We start from the raw sequence: 25,957 nt of genomic DNA, 5'->3' as shown, positions 1-25,957 counted from the left end.
GATCTAATTTCAGTAGATACGGCTAAATAGATAACGGATCAAAGCCTACAAAAATTGTACCTGTACAACAGTATAAAATGTAAAAATATTTTAATTTATGTGGACAAGGATAAGCGGAAGAGTATGGATGAATGGATTTTTTAAAATAGAAAAAGCTACTTTCTAAATGTTTATTTTACCCAAGATGCTGGTCAGTCAGCAGCACACACCCCCTTTCCTCCCATCAGCCTTTGCAGCAGCTGCTCAGCGGCGCTAGCTGCTAAGCTAGTTTAGGTAATCTGTCAGCCTGCAGCTAAATCCACGTACACTGCTGGGCTTTACACTCTTCCGGAATACTTTCCTTTCATGGGTAACGTCAGATTTTATCATTATGAGACAAGGTGCCAAGGTCATACGCAAACGGTAGTCGAGGTTTCGGGCAAAAGTGAGCGGTTAGCAGAGAAATATCAGCCACGTATTGTCTTAATGTTATCAGTCAATACTTGCTATCGCCCGTAATCACCGACATAAATGTTCAGCGGAACAAAACGACAGATGTAACAGCTGTTTATCCTAATTTATCAGTAGCTTCCTTTGCAGTCCTCATACTAACCCTTTTCCGACACTTGAATCGAGTTCACAGAGCTTCTAGTAGACGTAACCTGATGGTACATTTGACAGCTAGCGCTAGCTTTTTTTATTCGTAATTTCTAACGTTAGGCAGTAAGTATGGTAATTAAAGTTTGACAGTCTCCGTTAGAGTGGCTAAAATATTAATTATTTTTTGAAGAATCTGCTGTCGTCTGTCTGAGCTTGTGGGAAATAATTTCCGTATACAAATATTTCACTGCGCTTAAGTTTAAAGCAACCAAGTGTCTTTTGGCTAGCTGCCCGGGGATAGCAAAAGTCTTTCAAGTTAAACCTTATCACACGCGTCAACCCTCAGTCAGTATAACGAAACGTGCAATTTAGGGAGGATTTGATTTTACATGTACATACACGCATAGACTGTGATGGCTTCTCTAGAAGCTAACTCTTTATATGTCGTCATGTGAACAGCCTTAGGATCAGCTCTGCATTTCCACGTTGTCACATGAATGAGGGACTGTAGTATGCTCCGTCGGGCATCCCAATAAATAAACCCTTTCATGTGGGATGTACTCTGGCCCAGATAGTCTAAGGAAGAATCTTCTTTCTTGTTTTTCCAGTCAGTCTTAGCAAATAAAAGTGCAAGGTCATTATCCAAAGTCCTTGCGCTAATTCTAAAATAGTCCCAGCGTACAAAGGGACCGGATTATGATCGTGGATTTGCACAGAGGAAAGCAACACCCGTTACCGCTGTAAGGAAACCTGGGGCTTTCTATTTGGATGGATTTTCTCCCCCTTTGTTAGCTTTACTTGTCAGATCCAGAAAGAAATATCTTCTAACAGAGACCTCTTTACTAGTGCTTCTTTTGCTCAGTGACACCCTGTCTCTTAAAAAGTTTGGCTAAATGTCTATTTTGCAAGTTTTATTAATCTAAAATTTCCCTAACAGCTGAAGAAGACCCTCTAATGTGATTTCAACTTGGCACTTGTGATCAAGGACAGACTCGCTGTCCATGTTGCCACACTGGATATGCAGTGACTCTGCTGCTGAGAGAGGAATGACATTTGTCTCATTGTAATTCCTGGAGCTGCTTTGGGAACAGTTTGGGCTTGATTAAAAAAAGCTAACAAAAAACCTAGAAAAAAACAAAGTTGCTGTTCAGAGCCAAGTTGGTCTTTTCTTCCACAGCCTGCTCTTTTACACTTTCACTGCCTAGTGTGCAAACTGTTACGGCCCTTGGGGCCAACTGAGAAAAAGGGGACTCTAGCTGTAGTGGATTAGACTCTGCCGTGGAAAAGGGACTGGACCAAGAGAGCAGGCCCACAGCAACACGCATCATGCTGTGGGTACACTAGGTTCCCTGTCTGAACCGCTTCTGTGTGGCACTTTTTTTTTTCTTTTCCTGCAATCTCATTGATTTGGATGGTTGAGCACAAGGGCCACTTTGAAGGAGACCACCGGTGGCTGTGGTTTGGCCAGAGCTGTCAGACTTCTTGCCAGCTATTACTGATTTAGTACCCTTGTCCACTGCTACTGCTGCTGTAACCTCTTCACTGTGGTCTCCAACATGGTGAGTGGAGGCTGGAAGCATCACAGGAGTGGAACTGAACCATTAATACTGGTCTAGTTGGTTATTTTCCAACCTTTTTTTTTTTCTTCCTCTTTATCTTTTCTATTGTAAATGATTGCATTCCAATTTTCTGGACCTTTTCCTCTGTACTGAAAAAAACCCTAAACTTCAGTCAAGGTCATTTTTAAAAAAAAATTGAAAGCCTGGAAAGAATATCGCTTCAGAGGAGGATGAAGCTGAGGAAACAGGTGACGGTGTGTGGAGGGGCCATATTCTGTGTGGCTGTGTTCTCACTTTATCTGATGTTGGATCGAGTCCAACATGACCCTGCACGGCGACAGAGCGGCGGGAACTTTCCACGGGTAAGAGTAATGACCCTTTCTGCAGCTTTTATTATAGCACATTTGTCCTGATTTTATTTTACTGTTTTTTTTCCAGTGATATACTACAAGCCTTAAGTCATGATAAGAAACATTCCTGCCTCTAAGGCCCGACTGCTAATTAGTCTAAATATGTTTCACCCTGTTTTTTTTTTTTTAAATTTACATATAAAGGGACACCTCCAATCATGCATTTGTTATAATATAGTTATTTATTGGTTGATATATTTTAAATGTCCTACACTCCTTTGTTGACGTTTCTAAATCATCTGCTTTTTACTCTTAAAGCTATAACTTGACTACACTAATAGAGCAGAAGAATGCTAGTTTGATCTCTTGTGTTAATCCATATTTTTGTGTCTGTTTTTAGAGCCAAATTTCAGTCCTGCAGAACAGGATTGAGCAGCTGGAGCAGCTCCTGGAGGAAAACCATCAAATCATCAGCCACATAAAGGATTCTGTAATGGAGCTCACAGACACAGGAGCTGTCTCTCCCAGTGGCCACCTGCCATTCAGAAGTGCCAACGGTTCCTGGGTCCTACCCTTCGATGGTCGTCCCACTTTCCTTGCTGTTAAGCCGCAGGATTGTCAGTTTGCTGTAGGCAACAGAGATCAACCAGACGTCCAGGTTGGCCAGGACTTTTGTGTTGTTGTAGCTACTGTAAAAAAACAAAAAAAACTTTAAGAATATTTTTGGGGTCTTAACAGGGAGCGCTAATTGTTTTATTTTAGATGCTGGATGTGTACTCCCTCCTCAAATTTGACAACCCTGATGGTGGTGTATGGAAGCAGGGCTTTGACATCACTTATGAACCTAATGAGTGGGATAACGAACCACTGCAAGTATTTGTGGTCCCTCATTCGCACAATGATCCAGGTGAGTTACGTAAACTTTACTGAACATAACCGAGCGCTTCTGCATCAGATTGTTTTTTGTGAGACAGTCTAAAAGACGTCTGAGCAGTTTGTTTCAATAGTTTGGTACTTTAGGACTTAACTGAGTGGGAGGCTAGTTTGTAGGGATGCAAAATTCATTCAATATTGGATTCATTTGTTCTCATTATTATTAGCATAATGCTGACATGATTGACGGCTTAGCAACAAACAATGGAATTAGGAAGATATTGCCAATGGAAAACTGGAACAATTCATAGATGGGATTGGCTGAGATTATATTTTAGACTGACATTTCCATTAAGTTTGTTTACCCGCCTGTGCCACATGCTTGATAACTTGACAGTTATTGATATGTTGACAGGCCAGAAAGACCTGGAAATTTTGTCCATCAGCAGTGGGAATAGGTTTCATTCTGAATTGCATTATTTAAAACTTTGCTGAAAAGTTATAAACATGTGTTGTATCCAGCTAGACTGGTGATTTAGTTACAGAAATAATCTCAGCTCTTATTGAAGAGACATGAAAGCAGATCTTATCTGAATTCTCTTAAAGCAGAAAACTGATATTAAGAGTTTAAAATGGGGTTTGCGAAGGTTTTGATGACTGAATGCCAATTTAGAGAGTGAGTAAAAGGCACATATCAAACACTTGAAGCTGTTTAAGCTTCACAAATGAACTTTGAACAGTTTTGTAAGAGTCAGATTGGGATTTTTTTCTACAATTATCCTTTTTCACATGGAACACACAGCAAGGAGTAGACTTCAAACACATTTGCACAACGGGGAATATTGTGCTTCACTTGGTGAGGGAGCTTCCTGTAGCGAGAATGCAGGAGGCAGCGCATGATTTTCTTGGAAGTTGTCATTTTGTGCTAGGTTAAAGCTTTTTTAAAATTATTATGGAGGTGTTCTTTTTGAAACCAGGAATATATAAAAAGAAGGTTTAGTCTGCTGTGATGACTAGGATGGAAAAGTTGAGTTTGAAGGGAGTCACAGTATGAAATGAGCTGTGGATCAATTAAATTAAAAGTAGTGGAGAAAGTAGGAAGGAAGGCAGTGCACTCTTTCGCTGCGCTCAAGGTGACCCAGCGGATAGGGTCCTGCACTTTGGAGAATCCAGAGTTTAAAGTAACAATGTGAAAGAAACGGTGTTCGTTTGCTTTCCACAACACTAAATGTGTTTATTTGTCAACACTTTGTCTATTGCTTATTTATGGAAATTAGTGTATACTGAATAGAATAGTACCTAATTTGCAAAATGACATTTCAGAAAAATTGTAATACAACAAAATAACTGCCCTAATGTCAGTAGATAAATGGAGAATTTTCATAGTGATATCTGCTATTTGAAATACTAGTTCCTAGTAAAAATGTATGAAATTTTACAATGCGTAGCTTTAAAGGTCATTGTTTTGGTCATACTCCACTCACACACTCCACATATGCCAGACTTTACAGTTTTATTCCTCTCCATATTTTAAAGGTTCATATGTCATCCAGGGTCTATGTTAGCGAGCATTTCCTCTCTAAAATGATATGTTCGTGTCGAAAAGTGACAGTACTTTTTCCCCAATACTTTCTGATTTATGAGCTTCATTTCAGATCACCTCTTTAAAAGGCTTTTAAGTTGTAATATGTGATCAAAATTATTACACAGATGTGTATTGAATCAGTACTGAAGTATTGAAGCTGACTGTTTCCAATATTTACATTTCTCTTCTGTATGCAAATTGGCACGTAGCTTGATAGGTAATGTCTCATTCGCATAGTTAGACATAGAAATTTCAGAAAACCTTTCATGCAAAAAAACGATTGTCTTAATGTAAGCAGTCAACTAGGGAAGTTTCTGTTCACCTCTAATGCATTTCTTCTGATTCTGCATATTTCCCACATGATGTGGAACTTTAGTCGCTATAAAATGTATTAGATTACAACATGCAAAAGAGATATCCTAGAGGAGCTTTGTGGGCTGCAGTATACTATTGCACATTTAAAATGCAAAGAGAGTGCTTTTTAGTCACTTTTCTTAGAAACCACTTTACTAAAAAGGTTGTAGAGGCGAACAGCTCTAGTTGAATAAAACATAAGTTTTATTTTTGATCTGTGACAATCCAGCACTGAGTCTCTTTGCGTGCGCTTTCTTCACGGCTTTGTATTAGCTCTGTTTGGATAAGCATTGGTAGGAGTGAATTATTTCACAGTGTAATTTGTATGAATGTTTGCCAGTGGCTGTGCAGATTGCCCAGATTTGTCCTCTTGTGTTGTTAGGTTGGGTCAAGACTTTTGACAAGTATTTCACAGACCAGACGCAACATATTTTAAACAACATGGTGGTGAAGCTGGCTGAGGATCCTCGCAGGAAGTTCATCTGGTCTGAGATTTCATTCTTCTCCAAGTGGTGGGAGACTGCAGATGTACACAAACAGGAGGCAATGCGCAAGTTAGTCATAGCTTTGTGAAGCACACAGCTTTGTTTTTGAGTAAAAATAAAAGGCAGAGAATTCAGTGAGATTTCTTTGATGTAGACTGGCCCTAAGTACAATATGTTAGACTGTGAAATCTTAAAAATAGCTCATTATCTCCTTAATGTGACTCTCCTTCTTTAGGGCTGGATTATCCTCACCTTGCTGTCTTAATCCTTTCTTTTTAACAGACTGATCCTCGGAGGACAGCTAGAGATTGTGACAGGAGGCTGGGTGATGACGGATGAAGCCAATGCCCATTACTTTGCCATGATAGACCAGCTCATTGAAGGGCATCAGTGGCTGGAGAGTAATCTAGGTAAACAATCCTTCAAGACATTTTATTATTATTCAGCGGATATCATTTATATTCAGAGTAATGTTTATGTAAAGTTCAAAAAGTTTCATACTGTCTCTGAAATTTAAGGGCTTTTGCCTTCATTCTAGTAAAAATGTAAAATTCTATCACTCCTCACACTGCTTAGTATTGAAATCCTAGCTCATCATCCTACATGCAGCAGATGTAGCCTCTAACTCAGTGGGTGCTCAGATGCTTTGTGCTACTTTCACTGCATCCCACTGAGAAGAGTGATTTCCCATAAGATGTATTCCTCTTTTATCCAAGCATAAACCTGAAATACTTTGCTTCCTGCTTGCTGTCATAGGTATAACTCCTTGCAGCGGGTGGGCTGTAGACCCGTTTGGTCACAGTGCTACTATGCCCTATCTACTGAAGAGGGCCAACCTGACCAGCATGCTCATCCAGAGGATCCACTACTCCATTAAAAAACATTTTGCCTCCACCCGAAATCTGGAGTTTATGTGGAGGCAGGCATGGGGTGAGTGGACCATAACAGCTGATGTCATCTGATTCATGTGCTTGTCTTTGTTAAGCTCATTGCCGAATGAGTCATGGCACTCGTTATGGCATTTGAAAGAGGAATTTTTGGAAGGACAACCAGTGGAAAATGGCCTCAGAAGAGCTGCCGTCATTATTTTTTCTGATTAAACTGGATGTCTGCCAAAGATTATTGTTCATTAGATTTTAATTTGAAAAATTTGATATGCCAGATAATATCAATATGTTACTGTCACTATTTAGGGAGATTTGCTCTGTAATTAAATACTGTCCAGTGTTTAACCAGTGCTAGGTTTTGAAAATTAAACTGATAGCAGTTCTAGAAGCACTGATATGTGTGTGATCATCTTTGCGCAGAGCAAAATGTGTTCTTTCTGTCAGTATTTCTCATGCTAGTGCTTTGTTGTCCTTACTTTGCCACCCTAACAGACATGGGGTCAAACACAGACATCTTTTGCCACATGATGCCCTTTTATAGCTATGATGTACCTCACACCTGTGGACCTGATCCAAAGATCTGCTGCCAGTTTGACTTCAAGAGGCTACCAGGCGGAAGGATAAATTGTCCCTGGAAAGTGCCACCAAAAACTATTGTGGAAGCCAACGTAGCAGAGAGGTAAGTCTTCACTTTGTGGATGCTCACCGTGGAGCAAAAGATTTCATGCTTAATTTTTTTCTGGGTTAGATCTGTAGATCAGACAAGTGATGTACTAGCAGAATAATCAATAATGAACATGCTGTTATTTAATGGCTCAGTATACAAATGGACAGAGATTTACAGAATATATGAGTGAGTCATGACCATATATGGGCTGTAACACGTTACTGTAATCCGGTTACTTTTTCAAGTAATGAGTAAAGGGATTACTGTTGCAAAAAAGTAATTGGATTACTTTTACTTTCCCATAAGCATGCTGCATTACTGCATTACTAAACTGTGATTTTTTTTTTTTTTTTTTTTTGGTCGTCTGTGAGAGTGTCTCACGACTATGACGTTCGAGCATGCGACGTCCGTGGCAGAAACAGTACTGACATTACTTTAAGTTTGATAAATGTTAAAACAAATTTCTTCAAGTCAAACACTGTTGCATATCATTTAAATTTTGCTTGATGCAATGTGCATGAAGTTAAAAGATTAAAACTGATAAAACAATTTTCGAAAAGAGACTTTTTGATTTGATTTAATTTTATATGATGGATTATGTCGAATAAAATAGAACTGGGCTGAAAGGTCCATTGCTTTATTACATATTTAGGTTGTGTATCATGTTTTTAAAAAGTAGATAAATAATGAGTAACTAATTAGAAGTAATCAGTAATTAGTAACTAATTATTACTTTCAAGTAACTTGACCAACTCTGTTCATGACAGCTGTAAATTACAGCTCTAACATACTCTGCTCAGTATATTGTTCTGACCTTTACATAAAAAAATTGGAGTAGACTAAAATGCTTGTTTTTTGCATAACATGCAAAAAACAAGCATTTTTGTTTAGAGTATAATATGTAACTTTTGACATTGTGCTGCTTTTCAGCCCAGCAACACACAGCCCAGGTTGTTTCGCTGTTGTTGCAACTCTATTTTCTTTAATGGTCCCTTTAAAAATAAACTCAGCTTGAAGTTGTGCCAGTAACAATAGTCAGAGAGGTTGGATGAACAGAGGGAACCAGACATGGGGCCAGATTTACTAAGCTGTACAAAAAGCTCAGAGTACAGTGAAAAGTTTTAAATAAACTTTAAAAACGAGTAATTTCAGTAATGAGCAAAACAGTCCATGTGATGCGGCACGGAACAAAAAACAGGCTAAAGTCCAGTTTAAAAAAATGTTTAAAATGTAAAACCTGTAGATTAACATGTTAAAACAGATTTAATTCATTTTAGTTATTGTGGTTTAGTAAAGATAGAAATGGATAAATATTCATTTGTAGCACATTTGTAAACGATTGAAACTGGGTTTACAACTCATTCAATCACAATCCACACAGCATCATCACAACAGGTTAAAGATAGATATCCAATGGGGCAGATTTCACTGGCTGACTGGCCCTGGTCACAGCTGGGATCCTCAATCTGCGTCTTTGGCTGGCGTTTATCGTGCTGCGTCACATATGTTTCTCTCAGGGAACAGCTGGACAGTTCAGACCAAGGAATGACAGTGGAATGAGAGTTCATATGTTATGACACATTAGAGCAAAATCTTAGGTCAGAAATTGGTTGGACCAGGTGTGGCCTTGGAAGTGCTGATAGCTGTTTGCTGGATAAATCCTGATAGGTCAGAAAACAGTCATCCAAAGATTAATAAAAAAAACAACAACAACCCCAAAACATTTTTTGTAACACACACTGTATTAACTATATAAATCTAAAAACTGACCACCCGAATGTATAGAGGAACATACCATTATTGACTGCCTGAACCCGACTAACTAGGCATAAATGAAATGACTGCAGCTTTGCCATCTCAGTTAAAAGAAGCACTTATTCATTTATTGATTAAAGTTAAAGGAGAGAACGTGACAGACAGACAGCTCTTACATTAACTACTAGTGCAATTAGAAATAATCATCCTGCCTGAGTTATTTAAATAAGTTCCTCTTCAAATTTTTCAGCCTGACAGGAACAAAAGATCAATATGCAATAAGGCAAGGAGTAAAAATGATTGTCCATGCTGTGTCTGTTGCTCCTTTGGCTCTCAACCTTTAGCAAATCTGGGACATGGAGTACTGATGCTCTTGCAGTAACATTAAGCAGCCTTTCAAGGACCTAAAGATTTTTTTCAGAGAGGTGTTTCTGTGGAGAATACCTCCAGGGGTAATTTGATCATCGTTCCACTTTCCTCTTTCCAAGGTCATAGTGATTTCCTAGAAAAGTGTCTTATGCAAAGCATAGAAGCTTGGATGCCAAGAAATATGTCCTAAGTGTCCCCTCTTCCTTTTTTTCCTCAATCAGGGCACAGCTGCTCCTGGATCAGTACCGTAAAAAATCGAAACTCTACCGCAGTAAGGTGCTCCTTGTTCCTCTGGGGGATGACTTCCGCTATGATAAAGCCCTTGAGTGGGATCAGCAGTATATCAACTACCAGAAGCTGTTTGACTACATGAATTCTCACCCTGAGATGCATGTACAAGTGAGAAATTTATTTGTCAACTGTCACAAATCTTATAGCGAAATATTTTTTCCCTTCCCTCCTGTATTTCATCTTCTTCTTCCATCTCAGTGTGTAGTGTACCAAGTAGTTCAGCATTCAACCTTTCTCATGGTAATGAATCATGCAGTGGTATTTTAACTTGCTGACAGAACAAAGAATCTGTCACGACTTGATGTCTGGTGCAGAAGATGTCATGTAAGATGAAAGGCACATGCCTAATGTTGAAAGGCTTTTTATTTCTTGTGTTCAGATGTGTTTGAAAGCGCCCATTTTTTTTTTTTTTTTTTTTTTTTTTTTTTTTTAAATTACATGTCAATCGGCTCCTCAGGCACAATTTGGGACTCTCACAGACTACTTCAACGCCGTATACAAAACAAACGGCGTGGCCCAGGGATCCAGGCCGGCAGGCTACCCGGTGCTCAGTGGAGATTTCTTTGCCTACGCAGACCGTGAAGACCACTACTGGACTGGTTATTTTACCTCCCGACCCTTTTACAAGAGTATGGACCGCGTCATAGAGTCCCATCTCAGGTAAGGCAGATTTAATCACTAATATTGCTGACTTCAGATTTGGGGATGTGTTGGTTATCCTCTACTGGTTATTTGGACAAATTTTGGAAAGGACTATTTTGCACTGCAAAAAAATTAAGGTGTGGACTCCAGTGTAAAGGGACCTACCTGTGTCTTTAACTTCTGCTATACAAATTAACCTGCAGAACAAAATGCAGCATCAAATGTTTTTGACCAAGTTCTGTATCGAGAATGTCAGTTGACACTTGCTCACAGTCAAAAAAAATAAAAAAATATTGGTCCTTTTGCTCTCTAACCAATCACTGTGCCTATTCACTAAACCATCAAAAACTTAAAGTCCAACTGGAAATTTTTGTGATGAATCAGTAGAGATCTTATAGTTTGGCCACTGCTGTAGTCAGATAATGTGAACGCACCTTTAGCTGACTAAAGGTACTTTAAAGGTGTCCCTCGTGATAACTATATGTCACTGTCCTTCAGGGGGGCAGAGATCCTCTACAGCCTGGCAGTTGCAAATGCTAGGCATGCGGGCATGGCAGGGCGTTACCCGGTTTCGGATTATTCCCTGCTAGTGGATGCCAGGCGCTCCGTTGGCCTCTTCCAGCATCACGACGCCATAACTGGCACAGCAAAAGAAAATGTTGTCATCGACTACGGCACCAAGTAAGAAACGAAGGGAGTTAGGACGATTACCATCTCGCTTTTAATCTTAAGTCTCTTGTGACTGGCCTGTTCGATACAAATGTGTTGCAAATAAGAAGGTGTCTCCTTGAAGTGCAGCACTTTCATTCTTTCTCATCCTACCTAGATTACTGCGGTCACTTATTGGTCTGAAGAGAGTGATCATTAATGCTGCTCATTTCCTGGTGATGAAGAACAAAGAGTTTTATCGCTTTTACCAGACGGAGCCTTTTCTGGAGACGGTAAATGCAAACTTCACGTACAAAAAACAAACGGACCTGTATATTTGTGTGTTCTTGAATATTCACTGTGCTTTCTGTGTTATATTTTCCTTCTATAGGATGACAGGCGTGCTACTCAAGACTCTATGCCTCAGCGCACTTTAATCGAGCTGGACCCTGCAGGACCAAGGTATTATCTGCATCATCTTGCATCTTTCATCCCCCCCGCCTTCTCTTTCACCTACTCCTACACCATCCTGTGCTCATAATTGCTTTTTCCTTTTTTTTCCCTTTTTTTCCCCCTCCCCATCAGGTACCTGGTTATGTTCAACCCAGTTGAGCGAGAGAGGCTATGCGCGGTGACCGTGTTGGTTAACACAGTCAGGGTTCGGGTGCTTACTGAGGATGGACAGTCGCTTCCCGTACAGCTGAGTGCTCAGTGGAGCTCTGCGAGTCAGATGAGTGCAGAGGTGTTTGAGGTAAGGCACTGACTTCATTTGGATGCTGGTTTCTGCATAGCGATATCAGAATCAGAATCAGAATCGTGTTTATTGGCCAAGTATATGTGCAGACGCATACAGGGAATTTGGTTCCGGTGGATGGTGGCTCTCAAGCACAGCAATGTAAATCACACACACACACACACACACACACACACACACACACACACACACACACACACACACACACACGTGTCTATATATACACATTACACATACATACACAAAGCTGTGTAAACCAACTATAAATAACGAATCTAACTTATATACATAAAATACAGAAATGAATGAGGTGGAATGAATACTACAAAATGTACATGAGGTGCAGCTGCAGTCTGGCAGTGGGAGCAGTGTGACAGGTCAACTGTTAAGAAGGGAGATGGCAAGGGGAAAGAAACTGTTCCTGTGTCGGGTGGTCCTGGTCTGCAGGCTTCTGTACCGTCTGCCGTATATTGGCATATCAGTAGCACAGTAGTACACAGAGACTCTCTAGAACCACAGAACAGACTCACAACACAATACGAAGTCATTATGCTCAACTGAAAAGAGAATAGCTATAAAGACATTGAAAAGCTGCCAAGTTAGATCGGATTACTATCTGATAACATACAGGAGGTGGACATTTGTGCATTTAAAGTGGGAATATTTTGCTTTTATGTGAGTATAAGTCTTATACAATAGATTTTACAGTGTTAGACAAGTTTAATTCTCTGTGTGTGTTTACTGTAACTTGGCCAGCGGATGAAACTCCACGAGATAATAACTGCATACATGAGTAAAAACAAAAGGCAAATTTTAAATGCCACGTTTTTGCACATGCCGTCGTCTTTGTGACAAAATGCTGAGTCATAGAGTTGGGGCAGCTGTAGCTCATTTGGTAGACTCGTGAGGTTGGTGGTTTGTGCAGCTTTGCTCACTGTGTTTGTGTCTTGAAGAAGAAATTAAGTTGCTTTAGAGAAAAGCCAAGAGGATGTACTGTATGTAAAGTATATGATGTGTGTTTTAAAAGCACTTAGTCTTCTATATAAAAGTTTTACTTCTTTTTCTCTATTTACCTGCAAGTTGTTACTAGGACAGATGTTCTTTTTCAGCTATTGAAAATTACATAAAAAATAAACTGCCTCAATCTATTAAATCTTAAGGTAATTGAATTTTAAATGGGTTTTTTTTCCCAAAAAATGCTTTCCACCAACAGAGGCTAATGAATTTTCATTTTAAGCACAGTCTCTCATAAGATTTTAATTATAGCACTGTTGCTGATATGTAAATGCTTTTAAGTATTAATGAATGCCTTGTGGTCAACGTTTGCATTCCTGTGTAACACGAAGAACGAAGCCAGCATTTTAAAACACAAGCTGTTTGTGTTTTATTTTTGTTCAAAATTAAAACCTTTCTCAATCCCTGATCCAGGCGACATTCATGGTTCGTCTCCCGCCTCTCGCTCTGGCTGTTTTCCATCTGTATGACTCTCCGGACTCACCCATGACACTACGTTCGGACACTCTACTCAGGCTATCTGGTCGGGGTGTTGCCGCCCGAGCTGTGGACCCGCTTCCTGTCCGCTCTCAGCAAGCCGACTCTCAGACCTTCTACATCAGCAGTCAGTCTCTAACGCTAGGCTTCTCTGGAACCACCGGCCTGCTGGAGGTTTGTATTTCCTCTCCTCTTACTTCTGTTTGACTTTGTATCTGTTAAAGTTTCACTGATCTGTTTCATCTTTGATCTGGTGGAGGAAAAGGCCGTGAGTTTGATTTGTAAACAAATCCTTCCCGTTTGATCAAAGTGAACATGCTATGTCTTGTTGTTGCGGAGAGAAGCTTTAATCTCTTCTCTAATTGTTTTTTCCCTTTCTGCTCACTCTCTGTTTTCATCTGCAGAGTATCAAACGCAAGGATGATCCTCAGGAAGTGAAGGTTCAGATGCAGTTCATGGTGTACGGCACTCGTCCTTCTAAAGACAAGAGTGGCGCTTACCTCTTTCTGCCAGATGGAAAAGCAAAGGTATTTACTTGACTCTGTCACACGTTTACTTGTCTCTCTAAAGCCTTTGATCGAGACTCCCCTGTGTATACTGTCACAGTGTCGTCCCAGGGAGCTCGGGGCAGGAATTCAGGCAGACTGGGTACTGCTTCATTTTTGCTTGATTTAAAGACAGTAAGAGCTTAGTTGCTGTACTGTATCTGCAACCCCAATTCCAAAACAGAATACAACGATTTGCAAATCTCATAAACCTATAATTTATTCACAATAGTACATAATATATATATATTTTAGATGTTTAAAGTGAGACATTTTACTCTTTCGTAAGAGATATTGGCCTATTTTAAATTAAATAGGCCAACTACAGGATTCAAAACAGTTGGGCCATGTTTACTGTTGTGTAGCCTCCCCTGTATAAATGTCTGGGAACCAGAGATGACCAGTTTCTGCACATTTGGGAGATAAATGTTGTCCCACTCTAGCTTCTCAACAGTTCTGGGTCTTCTTTATGTTATTTTTTTATTTCATGATGGACCAAAACTTTTCAGCTGGTGAAAGGCTTGGATTTTCAGGTGTGGAGATATGGACATGGCTTTTATTTTCATTGCACAAAATGACAATGATGAGTGCAAACTGCCTCTAGGGCAAAAACAACTGCATAATTCTAACACAACTCCATGTCTTTGCAAACATCTGCAGAGACAACATGCTAACACAAAGCTAGACAAGAGCACAGAGTGATGTTTAAGTTGAGTGAATGCTGACGCCAGCCCACCCCAGCAGAGTGTTAGGGTTAGAGGTTAGGGCAGTCAGGTGGTTGCCTCCGTTCCTGTATGCTCATGTTTCTGCAGCACAAACACTGTGGCGATCACTTTGAAGCCTCTTTGTGTTGGTTTTTGACTTTACTTTGTGTTGTCAGCTTTGACTTCGTATGTAAAAACTAAAAGAAAAATCTTAAGTGTGTCCTCATCAGGATTAGGGACTGGTGTGTGTGTGCGTGCAACTGTGGTCTGTAGATTTATGCTGTTAACTGGCAACCGTGACAATGCATCCAAGGTAATATTATGGAATAACGAGAAAGTAATTTAACAAGTAGTGTAACAAATACCTTCTCTGTCAAGGAATCAAGTAAAGAATGTGATACATTGTTTGAGCAACAACCCAACACTGTGCATGATAAAACTTGAACCTGTATTTGTGGATGGCACAGTGTTCAGAGAGAGCGATTTCTGGAAGTGTTTCTGAGCTCATACTGAGTGACTGAATCGTGCCTGTTTTTAATGCACTGCTGCCTGAGAGCCTGAAGATCACACAAATCCAGTATTGGTTGTTGGCTTTGTCGCTTGCGCACAGAGATTTCTCTATATTCTCTGAGTCTTTTGATGATATTATTTACTATAGATGAGGAAAAGTTCAAAATCTGCAGTATTACATTGAGGAACATTTTGAAATCGCACTGTTTCGCCTTCCTTTTACTCTTTCAGCCTTACCACCAGAAAGAGCCACCTGTGGTGCGAGTTGTTGAGGGGCCTCTTTTCTCTGAGGTGGTGGCACACTACCAGCACTTTCAACAAACCATCCGCATCTACAATGTGCCAGGTAGTAACTACTCAAAACTGCTTGGTGGATTGAGCTCAAATTGGCTTTGCCCAGGCTTTTTATGTTTAAAGACACCAGATGGTAGAATACAACAACAGCCAATATGTTTAACAAAATGACAATTTAGAATTTAATGAGATTTTTTTTTTTTTTGGAGTCTGTTGACTTTCTTTTTTTTAAGCTTGAGGAAGTCTCGTTTTTAGTGAACATTTCCATCTTCCTCTGACTTGTTTCGCATTTTCAGGGGTGGATGGTTTATCAATAGACATCACCACCATGGTGGACATTAGAGATCAGACCAATAAGGAGCTGGCCATGCGACTGGTCACTGACATCCAGAGTGGAGAGGTCTTCTACACAGACCTCAATGGCTTCCAGGTCAGTAGCATCATGAGTAAAGGAGAAATAACAACTTGTATTCAGATTTATTTGAAATGTTGCATCTGTTTTCTATTAGATGCAGCCTCGCCAACACTACCTGAAGCTGCCCTTGCAAGCCAACTTCTATCCCATGCCCAGCCAGGCGTACATCCAGGATGGCAACTACCGCCTCACGCTGCACACAGCTCAGGCTCTGGGTGTCAGCAGCCTGGAGAGTGGTTTGTATCCTGTTACATTTTATTCAATAATGTGCCATTTTTCTTCATTTAATCTTTTAATGGAAGTTATCTTTGAAACGTGTGGTATTTTTCTTTGTTTACTGTGCATTAGGACTCAAGCACTTAGCTCTCCCTCTTCTCCCTTAAGAGGTTCTCAGAGAGTGAAACCGTTTAAATCCGTCCTTTTATCATCATTAGTAATGTTTCTAAATGACAGATAGCTCAAAGTGTTTGCATCTATTGACTCAAGTCTGAAAGTTCAATACCTGAGCTCAAGCTGTTGTCTCTGGTCCGCTCTCCCTTCAGGCCAGCTCGAAGTGATTATGGACCGACGACTGATGCAGGATGATAATCGTGGGCTGGGTCAGGGCTTGAAAGACAACAAGAAGACGGCCAATCGTTTCCGGCTGCTGCTGGAGAGGAGATCAGCCAGTAACAAGGTCTGTAAGATGACAGCAGCGGTGGTCTTTCCAGCACACCATAGCTGGCTCAAGGAATTGAAAGACTGTGCAAGGTTGTCGGGTGCAGTGTGTGATTTGTTAACCTTTCCTCATATTGTTTTCCAGTACTCATTACCAGCCCATCTGTCTTTTTGCTATCCTCTCCACTCTCTAATTTTGTTTCCCTTCTCTTCTTCTTTTCCCCCCCTCACTCCACTACCTTCAGCACGATGGCTTCTTTGCCAAACTCTCGTCCTTGTTACGTTCTTTTCTCTCTCCATTACTGAGTGACCGAGTTCAAGAGGTAAAGCTGTATCTTTAGTTATGGCTCATAGCTCCAGTTTTTTCCCCTTCCTTCCACCTCACAGTTGTAGCCAAACCAGTTCATCTTTATGACAGCCCGACTGAAAGAAACAAATGATATCATTTATCAAGTAAATGAATGCACATTGGCAGAGAATGGAAGGCATCGGTTGCAGTTTTATCATCGGGCTCTCCATCTAACCTGTCGATCATACGGGGGCGAAGTGTTGCCAGAGAAGATGCATGTGATTTAAATGTTCACATCATAAAGTTGTGATTAGCACCGTGTCTGTCTGGACTAGAATTAGAAATACGCCTCCTGCTCGGACAGAGTAATTAGAGCCCGTCCCTCATGTAGTGGCACTAGAGCATCTCTAGAGGTGACTCAAGATGCTGTAATAGTTCTGCAGTCATTTATCACAACTGTTTTAAAATCTGACTTTGCCCTCCTGCAGATGACTGACAGTGCAACAACCAGCTTCCCATCTGTACTCAGTCACATGACCAATGCCATGCTGAACCATGAGGTGTTGGCCTTACCCATTCTGCCCAAAAGACGTGGCATCCCTCCTCTACAAACCTTTGCTCCCCTCAAGTCCATCCTCCCCTGCGACCTCCACCTGGTGAACCTCCGCAGCATCCAGAGCCAGGTATAAAGACACATTTAAAAAACAAACAAACACGATTTTCACAAAGTGGAAACTTTAGACATTTCATACTTTGATTCGTTTTTCGTGTGTTTGCATATGAGCAGCAGGACCCCCTGTCTCCCTCTCCATACACCGCTTTGATTCTTCACCGTCTCGCGCTGGACTGCAACTTCGAAGCTCAGAACCTCGGATTCAACTGCACCACCACTCAGGGACAGGTCAGGGTTGAAACTCACACGCAGGATAAAACTACTCTACATTTTCGCATGATAAGAGGTTTATTTTGTAGCATATTTAAGTTCAGCTGCATTGTTATTTCTGTCATATGTAACTTTTTTTTATCCTGCCTAATGACATTTAAAAAGAAGTAATTTTGACTCGACTGCCAAAGCATCTGTTGATTAAAGTAGTCCTTGCGACAGAATCCACGCTGATTGTGAGTACACTGACAATGATCAAATAATTTTTTTATTGGCAGCACTTTTTACTGCTGATAATTACGTAGTCAATTTTGTTGATGAGCCTCCTGTAGATGTGGATTTTTCAGTTCATCTTGTGCTGTGTTGCTTTTGCTTAAAAGAAGTCTCTTGTTGTCTGTATTTTTCTCTGAAGCTCTCCTCCTTTTTCTCCCTGTCCAGCTGAGCGTGTCGGCTCTGTTCAAGAACCTGGACCTACAGCTGCTTCAGCCCATGTCACTAACTCTGATGCACTCCGGCACGCCTCTGGCCAACAACACCACCATCACCCTCGATCCCATGGAGATCTCTGCCTTCAAGCTCAAGCTGCGATAAGAACGGTGCCGATCAAAAGAAACCCTCTAAGACTCCTCGGACCAACAACCACCTCCCACGCCGAGCATGGGCTGGCAACGGAGGGGTCTGGGACTCTGTTTTTTTTGTTTTTGTTTGTTTTAAAGTAGAACCACAAACGCTACAAGAGAGATAGGGTCCACTGTAACAGGACTGACTGCACAGCAGGGGGCAGGCGATAGCCGTTACTGCAGATGGCTCAAAGAGCAGCTGAACCAGGGTGAACTTTTAGCTGTTCCAAAATGACAAAGACGGCCAGAATCACTCATCAGATTCAGCCGGGTGTCTGTTCAGTGTCGGTGGTCGAAAAATTAAGGGTTCTCCTTTGCAAGGAGTTTCTTTTTCTATCTCTGCTTCATCCTGCACTGAACTACTGAATGTAAATATTCAAAATGACAACAAAAAAAAGAGCCCGGGACGCGTGTCACATCAGAGTGCAATTTGCAAAGCTTTATTTAGAAAATGGGTTCTTAATTTTGTTTTTTCCCCACAAATGCAGCGAAGATGAAACAGATCAGTGTTTTGATTTTGAACCGTTATAAGGTTGACTGACTTTTTTTTTTCCCCCCTCCTTTTTGACAGTCTCAGTTGCAGCAAAGAGAATGTGAGGTCTTTTTTTTTTTCCTCTCATATCTCAACTCACCAGGAGACAGAAGCTAGGAATCCTTACGCTGCCCGATTCCCACTTTGGTCACTATGTGATAACCGTGCGATCATTAATCATACTGGGTGACTGTTTACCTGTCCACTGTTTCTCCTTGTAGATAGGAAACTTTCTTTTTCCTCTTCCTGAGCTTCCTCTTCGCGGATGAAAAATGTGTGGAAAGACTGAATTTCAAGCTCCCGTTGGTCGTTCCTGTGCTCGTACTTCACTGTTGAGAGTTTGGGCTGTACCATACTGTATGCAGTAGAAGATTAGACAAAGACTATACCTCATATATACCATGCAGCAGATATATTGGTACCTGTGTGTCTGTGGAGTATGTTTATGTGAATATATGAAGGTTTGTTTGTTTTTGTTTTGTTTTTTTAAAATGGGAGCATTTTCGAGGTGTACACTTTCAGGGACCATCCATAATACTGTTGATTATCATTAGTTAATGTGGGTGTCTGTCGAGCAGTGCCTCATTTCACTGAAGGAAAATAATTCACATTGACGGGAAATATCAGAAATTACGTGGTCAGTTCATCCGAATTATAAAAGCAAATACTATTTTTTTTATACTTCTAGTGGTGAGGAAACTCTTGAAGGATGTTCTTTTGATTTGCACCTTATATCAAGAAAAAAAACACAACTCCAAACGATCAATCAACTGAGGCTTTGGAGGTATAATAATATGTGGCCATGCAGGTTGTTTTGAGAAATCTGTTCAGGGCTTCTATTACGTTACTTTCATTATGGCAAGGCTGTAAAACTATCATCACCATTTCCAGAGCCCAAGGTGACTCAGTTTTATTGCACTTTTTGTTTTGTGCATTGCTCTGTCCAGATTCCCAGAAATATTACGTTCATTAAGACTTCAAACTGTAGCAGATAGTGCTTTAAAAAGCTAAGTAGAAAAGAATGTTTCTCAATTTTATTTTATTTTGTTTCATCTAATCATGGATGGCACAGTGACTATTACGCTCCAAAGTGTCGCTCAGATTTCTGCCACACCACCCCATTACAGCTATTTTAATTTGATTTTTGATTTTTTTTTTCCCCCCATTGACTGCTGCTTTAATTGCTGCTGCAATCTTGTCGCAGAAACAAAAGAGCACGGCTGATTTAGAGTGTGAATGTGAGACCTTCTTAGCTGCGAAAAGCTAAAACTAAATTGTGGATCGAGGCTCGGGAATGCCCCCGAAAACAAAGGGGGGAAAACATTTGCTTTGTTTTGTTATGATTGCTCAGTTTGGTTTCATTATTTCCTAAAAACTTGTCAGTATACTGAGCAGAAAACAGGAAGCCATAAACATGTAGCATATGTTTTATTAAAATGGGTCTGGGAGCAGAATTTCATTGACATTTAAGAGAGATCTCCGAAGCTCGACTCTTAATACAAACACTGCCTGCATAGCCACGTACTACTGAAGTCCAGTTATGCCTTTGGTCTAATTTGGGTGAACTGATCCACCTCCAATCCCCAAAACATCAAGTCTGTTTCTTCAGATGAGCTGCACTTCTTTGTATTTGATCTCCACAGTGTTTCTTACCCCAAGGCTGTCTCCAGCCTTTCCTACCCTCATTTGCTCTTTCACAGCATCCATAGATGATGTCATCAGTGTCCAAAGCTTAGGACAGACATCTCGTAGCCCCCCACCTGTGTCTTAGCCTCACCATGTCGCGTCGCTTTACCCCGTCTCTATATTCACTTTTCTTTCCTTTTTTTCCTCCATGGGAGGTCTGCTGCTTTTTGCTGCTCCCGCCACAATTCAATACTTTCTGCTCTGGCTCTCACGGTGAGCGCCGCAGAACCCTTCTCTCCCCTCCAGCTGTGGTTAACATTTCTGTCAGCAGATTTCACTTCATCTCGCATCGCACTTTCTCCCCGGTGTCTTATAACCTTGTCATAAACTTCTCCCCTGCTGTTTCGATGTGCGTCTGACTTTCTGTGTAAACGTCTTTTTCTTTTTTCTCTCCTTCTTGTAGCACTGTTTTTGTTTGTTCAGAGGTAATATATGAAAGTCTCTTCTACTTGCATTTGTTATTCACGGGGGATTAACGCTGCAGAAGAACAAAAAGAGATGGGACGCGAATAAAGATGAAAACACAAAGTTAGCCTTTTGTAAAGGCCTCTCTTTATCTTCTAATACTTCCACCCCCCTCCCCAACTGTTTAATTCATTAATTAATATCTGGATAATTAACATGCTGTTCCTAAATAGATTAAGTGATGATCAGCAGGGGGCAACATTGAGTCGGTGTAAATGTCTGTGGATGCTGTCAGTCAGAGAAGTGCAGCGGCACATCAACCCTCTTAGACTGTCCAATGCTTCACTTGTCAGCAGTCGGTCTCCCGCTCAGCATATCTGTCAAGGCGAGCATTAAAGTTTACACTTCAACTCACATGTAGTTAAAAGCAGCGGGAAGTTTTCCCATGTTTACCACTTTGAGGTGAAGGTATGGTTGACAGCAGCGAGCAGGAGTCGAACATAAAATGCTTCTTTGCTGCTGCTGCTACATAAAAATGGATCAGGGATCTGGAAAAATGGGGGGATATGACGGGTGACTTTATGATGTTCAGCAACAGCACAGATAACATGACCTGCTGGAATAATGAGGCCCTGAGTCCAGAGCATTATATTGTGAAATCAACTAATGAGGAGCTGATTCGTGAGTCCCGTTTTAATTAAGGGAATGTGTACTGTTGCCAAGTCTAGTTAGTAGACAGCATTGTCGCAGTACATGGCAGCTAATTACTACAAGCTAAAGGGCAAGGTGTGGGGGGGAAAAAAAGGACAAACAAAATACCCACTCCTACACACGAGTAATGGCGGTGTGACTGATGGAGATAAAAATAAAAAAAAAATCTACAAAACAATTTGCACACGCAATTGGTTTGTATTTAAAATGCAAAACATGACATGCAGGAAGTGCTGAATTGTGCAGCGAGTTCTCCCAGCAGATCTAATTATGGGCCACAAAATGAATGTACCTTTACCCATGAACCCAGTTACCTGCACCTCTGTAGAGAGGGGGGGGCAGCTGCTAATGAACAAAGCTGCTGCCGCCGCCCGCCTGGTGTTTTCCCCCATGCATACAAACCTCCATTTATATTAATTTAAACTTTAAGGGGCCCGCTACGCAGAAGCTTGAGGGAACAGTTTCTTGAAGGCGTTCTTGGCAGCTTTGCTCACTGCTGCAACTGGATGGCAGGCAGGAAAAAAGAAGGCTGGCACTCTGTTAAAGCTCAATGCCAGGAGTGAAGGAAACGCAGCGGCAACACTGATATATGACCATGAAGAAGCGAGGAACCATCTGCTCTCTCTGGGATGTTTGTATGTCAGGGGCTGAATTTAAGATGCATTAAAAAAACTATAAAAGGTTTCAACCCTGGCAGTAAAAAACAGACATGCTTTACAACAGCCAAACTTTTTTTTTTTTAATTAATCCAGCATGAAATTGATCTCAACACATAACATCCATCATCAGTTAAATAGTAAAAAAAAGGATTAAAAATAAAAACAAACATAGAAAATTGAATCATTATCTTCTGATTTTTTTTAATCACTAGCCATTCTGGTCTTTTGGATCCAAAGGCTTTGATTTGGCCACGTAACTGCAAGTCTACGTCGTTATAGAGAGAATATAAAGCATGAATTTGTCCTTTTATGTTTGGTGTTCACAGCAGAAAGGGAGGACGCTTCACTTTGATGAAGATGTTCTGAAAGAGAAGCCCCAAAATCAATATAAAGCACACTCTGGGGGGAAAATGAAGAGAGAATTATATTGTTTCTCACCCGCAGTAACCAAGTGGCACAATGCTTCACAAGGTTAGCAAAGCAGCTTTTGGGCTGAGTGGTTAATGTCATTAAACAGTGCTGCTCACTGTAATTCGGCACATTTCTGTGTGATTGATGTACCATCTCTGGTGTCTGCGCTGCAGTGGAAATTCCCACTGAGGCTTGATTGAAAACAGAGCATCCTCCACAGTTTCCTGCTTATCAAACAACCTGCGGGGATGTTTTATTATGCTGTCCCAGCGCGCTGCAGAAATCCTCAATTTAAAGTTTTTCTTAGCATTAATGAACAGCGAGTCAACTTTATAACCCCTGGCCTGCAATCTGTCAGGTCTCTGATGAAAGATAACAACAGCAATATATTAGAAGTCCACCTGAAGTAGAGGCCTGATGTTTGTAGTTGAGACAAATTAGATATGCCTTAGATAAAGTAATGGAGTAAAGGGCCAATCCACACATTTCTACACACTGCTTGGCACATGTGCTTCTCAGCCTCTGAATAAGGCCTTTACTTCTGGAGGTGCTTTGCTAAGCCTGAATAATTAACTACTGTGATTCCATCAAGGTTACTCCGAGTTCTGATTAGTTTTTATGCTAGGGGGCGCTGTTTTTTTCTCCCCCTCAGGAACCATGTATTACCAAGTGCAGATATATAGTTTGAAATTTACAGATATTCAGTTCGACACTAATATTCATCGATTTGGGGCCTTGACCTACAAATGCAATCAAAAGTTTGCAACTTTGTCTATAAAAAGCAAAAACCATACCCAACCTGAATTTGAGCTCCCCTTCAAGGTCAGCTTGACCTTCTCGAGTGCTTCCAGCACTCCCACTATTTTTTTTCTTAAGTCACTCCCTGGAGCTGCCCTTTTCATCACATGCGTCTCGGCAGATTCATCGCGACCTCAAATGCCTCGAGTAAACAACTTCCCTCTCAAACTGACCAGGATGTCACATAAAAGATCATCCACAGTGATGAGAGCAGAGGGTTACAAACTACAACACAAAACACCAGAATGCACTTTTCAGTGGAAGTGCCTGAAGGCGCTGCATCAAGCCGCGAACACAACCACGAGCACAGGAACACTTTCCTGGTGGTGTGGACTGTGATTTTGTCACCCTTGTCTCTGTAATGCTATAATATCCCGAGGCATCAGAGAGAAAATATTCCAATAAAAGCCAAAATATTCTAATCTTCCTTGTTTGCCTTTGCACGCCTGCAGCATATGGCCACAGGATAATTTTGAGTTTGCACTCTGGTGGTGGAGATACAGCAACCGTCACAGACGCACAGGCGGTCAGAAGGAAAATTCTAGTGGCTGATCAAAAATAGCAGTCGCGCTGAATGCACTGCATTGTTGCCAAATTTAAATAAGGTATGTTTATTTATTCTAGGTGGAGTTGCACAACGTCATGGTCGTGCCTCTTCAAAACTCAGGATATCTTGGTCTCTGCTGCTTAATATTAGACCATTCTGTCTCTAACTCTCTCCTGTTAGGTATCCAAGCTTTAAGGGTGTGGCAGTACTCATTTTCTGGAAAGCACTCTGAAAAATATTTGCAAAGTAAATTAGCTGCATAATACATTTAAATGGTGACAAAGCTTATCAATACAACTGACATCAATCAAATAAAAGATAAAATACATGAAAATACACGTGAAGCTTGTAGCAAATAAATACAAGAAAAAATTGATTGGCTCTTTTGCGTTTGGATGGGGTGCTGATGGGACAGTAAGGCCTGCGCTTTGTGTTTTTCTGAACCTGTGCGATTCTGCTTCACGAATCAGCTCCGTGCAGTCAGACCTGTCGTCGTGTCAGACACCACAACAGCAGATGCAGCTTCAGCTAGATTGAGCTCTGCGTCTTAATAAAAGCTGTTCTCTCGCTGTGACCGTCCACTTCTTCGCTGTCTGATTCAGACTCGTAGGCAATCATGTCCTCATCTGCCCACACAGTGGGGATTCCTTTGTAGCATATCCTTGCCTTTCTCTCCCGTCCTTGCCGGAAGCCAAAACCAAAGCCCACCCGCACCCCGTTCGTCTCTGAAAATCCAGAGGGCAATTTGGTCCTCCAGGCAGAAGCGCCACCTGAGCGTAACTGCAGCAAGAAGAAGACCCCGACGAAGGCAGCCAGGATGAAGGCACAGCTGAGAAGGGCCACGACGGCGGGGAGTTGAGTGGACGGAGCTACAATGAGCCCTGGGGATTCCTCAGCTACTTTGCTGTCGTGGTCTGCTGCTGCTGGACTCGCACCTTCTGGCTGCGCTCCGTCACCCTGGAGTCCTCCAGTTAGAGGGGATTTTCGCTGGACTTGGTTCTGGTGCAAACAGGAGGTGAAGACCAGATGGCTGTGAGGAGGGCAGGACAGGCAATCTGCAGGCCCGGTGCCAGAGCAAGTGAGACAGGCAGGATTGCAGGGCAGGCACGCCTGGACGGAGGACAAATCTACCCAGTTCTCCAGAGAGAGGTTGAGGAGCTGCTGCCCCGACGTGAAGCCTGGCGGACACAACTTCACACAACCCTGCAGGAAGAGGGAGAAGCCAGGGCTGCACTCTGGATGGAGAGGGGGCAGATTAATTAGTCAAGAGGGCATTTATGTCAAAAACACAATGAAAATAAGACCTACAAATGATTTCTGAACTTTGAACCACATACCGTCAAACACTGTTTAAAAAAATATATATATTTGTGTATTATTATCACTCCCACTGCACTGTGTATTTTTACTGTATATAGTAATCATTTGTACACAGTATAGTATTTTGGCATTTTTTTGTACACCATTTTTCCTATTTTTATTTTTCTAATACATCTTTTTCACCCTGTCCCCTGCGCACAAGTGAATTTTACCAGTGTGGGATTAATTACAGTCCATATCTATGTCACTGCATGTAATTAATTGGAACTACATTTCTTACTTGTTAATGAGATAAAGAAGCTATAAAGCATCTTTAGTCTATAAAAACCATAAATAAATATGAAATATATTCTACCCTAAGACAGCTAATTTACAAAAGAACACAAACAGGCAAAAAAAAAACAAGTGTTAACAATTATTTCAGTATTTACTCCTTTTGTCCTTTGTCGGTTTCTGCAGTCAGAACCTTAGACTTAATTTGAGGGAAATTAGCAGGCAACTGAGGAAATGAAATAAAAGCAGTAATAACTGTAATGCTGATTTTACTGAAATTTTTGAAATGTCTAAAATGATTAAGAGGAAAGCGCCTGACTCGAAACATAAAATAATTTTTGACTTCGTCTGCTTTTCACTGAGGAAGTCATCCTTGCTGACAACATGCACCTGAGGCACTGGCGCAGTT

At 41.1% G+C, this 25,957-nt stretch overlaps 2 protein-coding genes across 5 annotated transcripts in view; one reads left to right on the top strand and one right to left on the bottom strand.

Annotated features, from left to right (window-relative positions):
• Positions 1–211: 211 nt before the first annotated feature.
• Positions 212–20,956, top strand: man2a2 (mannosidase, alpha, class 2A, member 2). 3 transcript variants are annotated; one of them, XM_085461430.1, is made up of 23 exons: positions 212–349; positions 1,517–2,500; positions 2,889–3,146; positions 3,251–3,395; positions 5,683–5,854; positions 6,068–6,195; positions 6,542–6,715; positions 7,165–7,351; positions 9,685–9,862; positions 10,212–10,414; positions 10,895–11,077; positions 11,223–11,337; positions 11,436–11,506; positions 11,630–11,795; positions 13,227–13,463; positions 13,694–13,816; positions 15,280–15,394; positions 15,639–15,772; positions 15,852–15,993; positions 16,300–16,433; positions 17,192–17,386; positions 17,491–17,604; positions 18,025–20,956. In XM_085461430.1, exons 2-23 carry the CDS (start codon positions 2,369–2,371, stop codon positions 18,175–18,177), a joined length of 3,459 nt encoding a protein of 1,152 aa, XP_085317556.1. In that variant the 5' UTR covers positions 212–349; positions 1,517–2,368; the 3' UTR covers positions 18,178–20,956. The 3 variants fall into 3 exon arrangements, with proteins under 3 accessions (XP_085317556.1, XP_085317557.1, XP_085317558.1); XM_085461431.1 differs by having other exon boundaries at positions 212–2,138; positions 2,311–2,500; XM_085461432.1 differs by adding an exon at positions 16,660–16,737 and having other exon boundaries at positions 212–2,500.
• Positions 20,957–21,690: 734 nt separating this feature from the next.
• The window catches only part of furinb (furin (paired basic amino acid cleaving enzyme) b), a 101,891-nt gene continuing 97,624 nt past the window's right edge, over positions 21,691–25,957 (bottom strand). For both annotated transcript variants that reach the window (XM_085461439.1, XM_085461440.1), the window contains exon 16: positions 21,691–25,190. In XM_085461439.1, coding sequence (XP_085317565.1) covers positions 24,484–25,190 — 707 coding nt within the window. In that variant the 3' untranslated portion in view covers positions 21,691–24,483. The remainder of the gene's footprint in view (positions 25,191–25,957) is intronic.

This window comes from Copadichromis virginalis, linkage group LG7, assembly GCF_057382275.1.
Source record: "Copadichromis virginalis isolate Kocher_CV1m ecotype Utaka linkage group LG7, C_Virginalis_male_GT1.1, whole genome shotgun sequence".
In the NCBI taxonomy this organism is placed as follows: Eukaryota; Metazoa; Chordata; class Actinopteri; order Cichliformes; family Cichlidae; genus Copadichromis; species Copadichromis virginalis.
The sequence above is the reverse complement of the archived record's forward strand: the minus strand, read 5'-3'. Positions and strand labels throughout refer to the sequence as shown.

Bases quoted from the DNA above. Each gene is read 5' to 3' on its own strand.
- man2a2 (XM_085461432.1), top strand. From the start codon at position 2,369: ATGAAGCTGAGGAAACAGGTGACGGTGTGTGGAGGGGCCATATTCTGT. The intron at 11,338-11,435 runs GTAAATGCAAAC...TTCCTTCTATAG, and splicing joins CGGAGCCTTTTCTGGAGACG to GATGACAGGCGTGCTACTCA. The intron at 16,434-16,659 runs GTCTGTAAGATG...CACTACCTTCAG, and splicing joins GGAGATCAGCCAGTAACAAG to CACGATGGCTTCTTTGCCAA.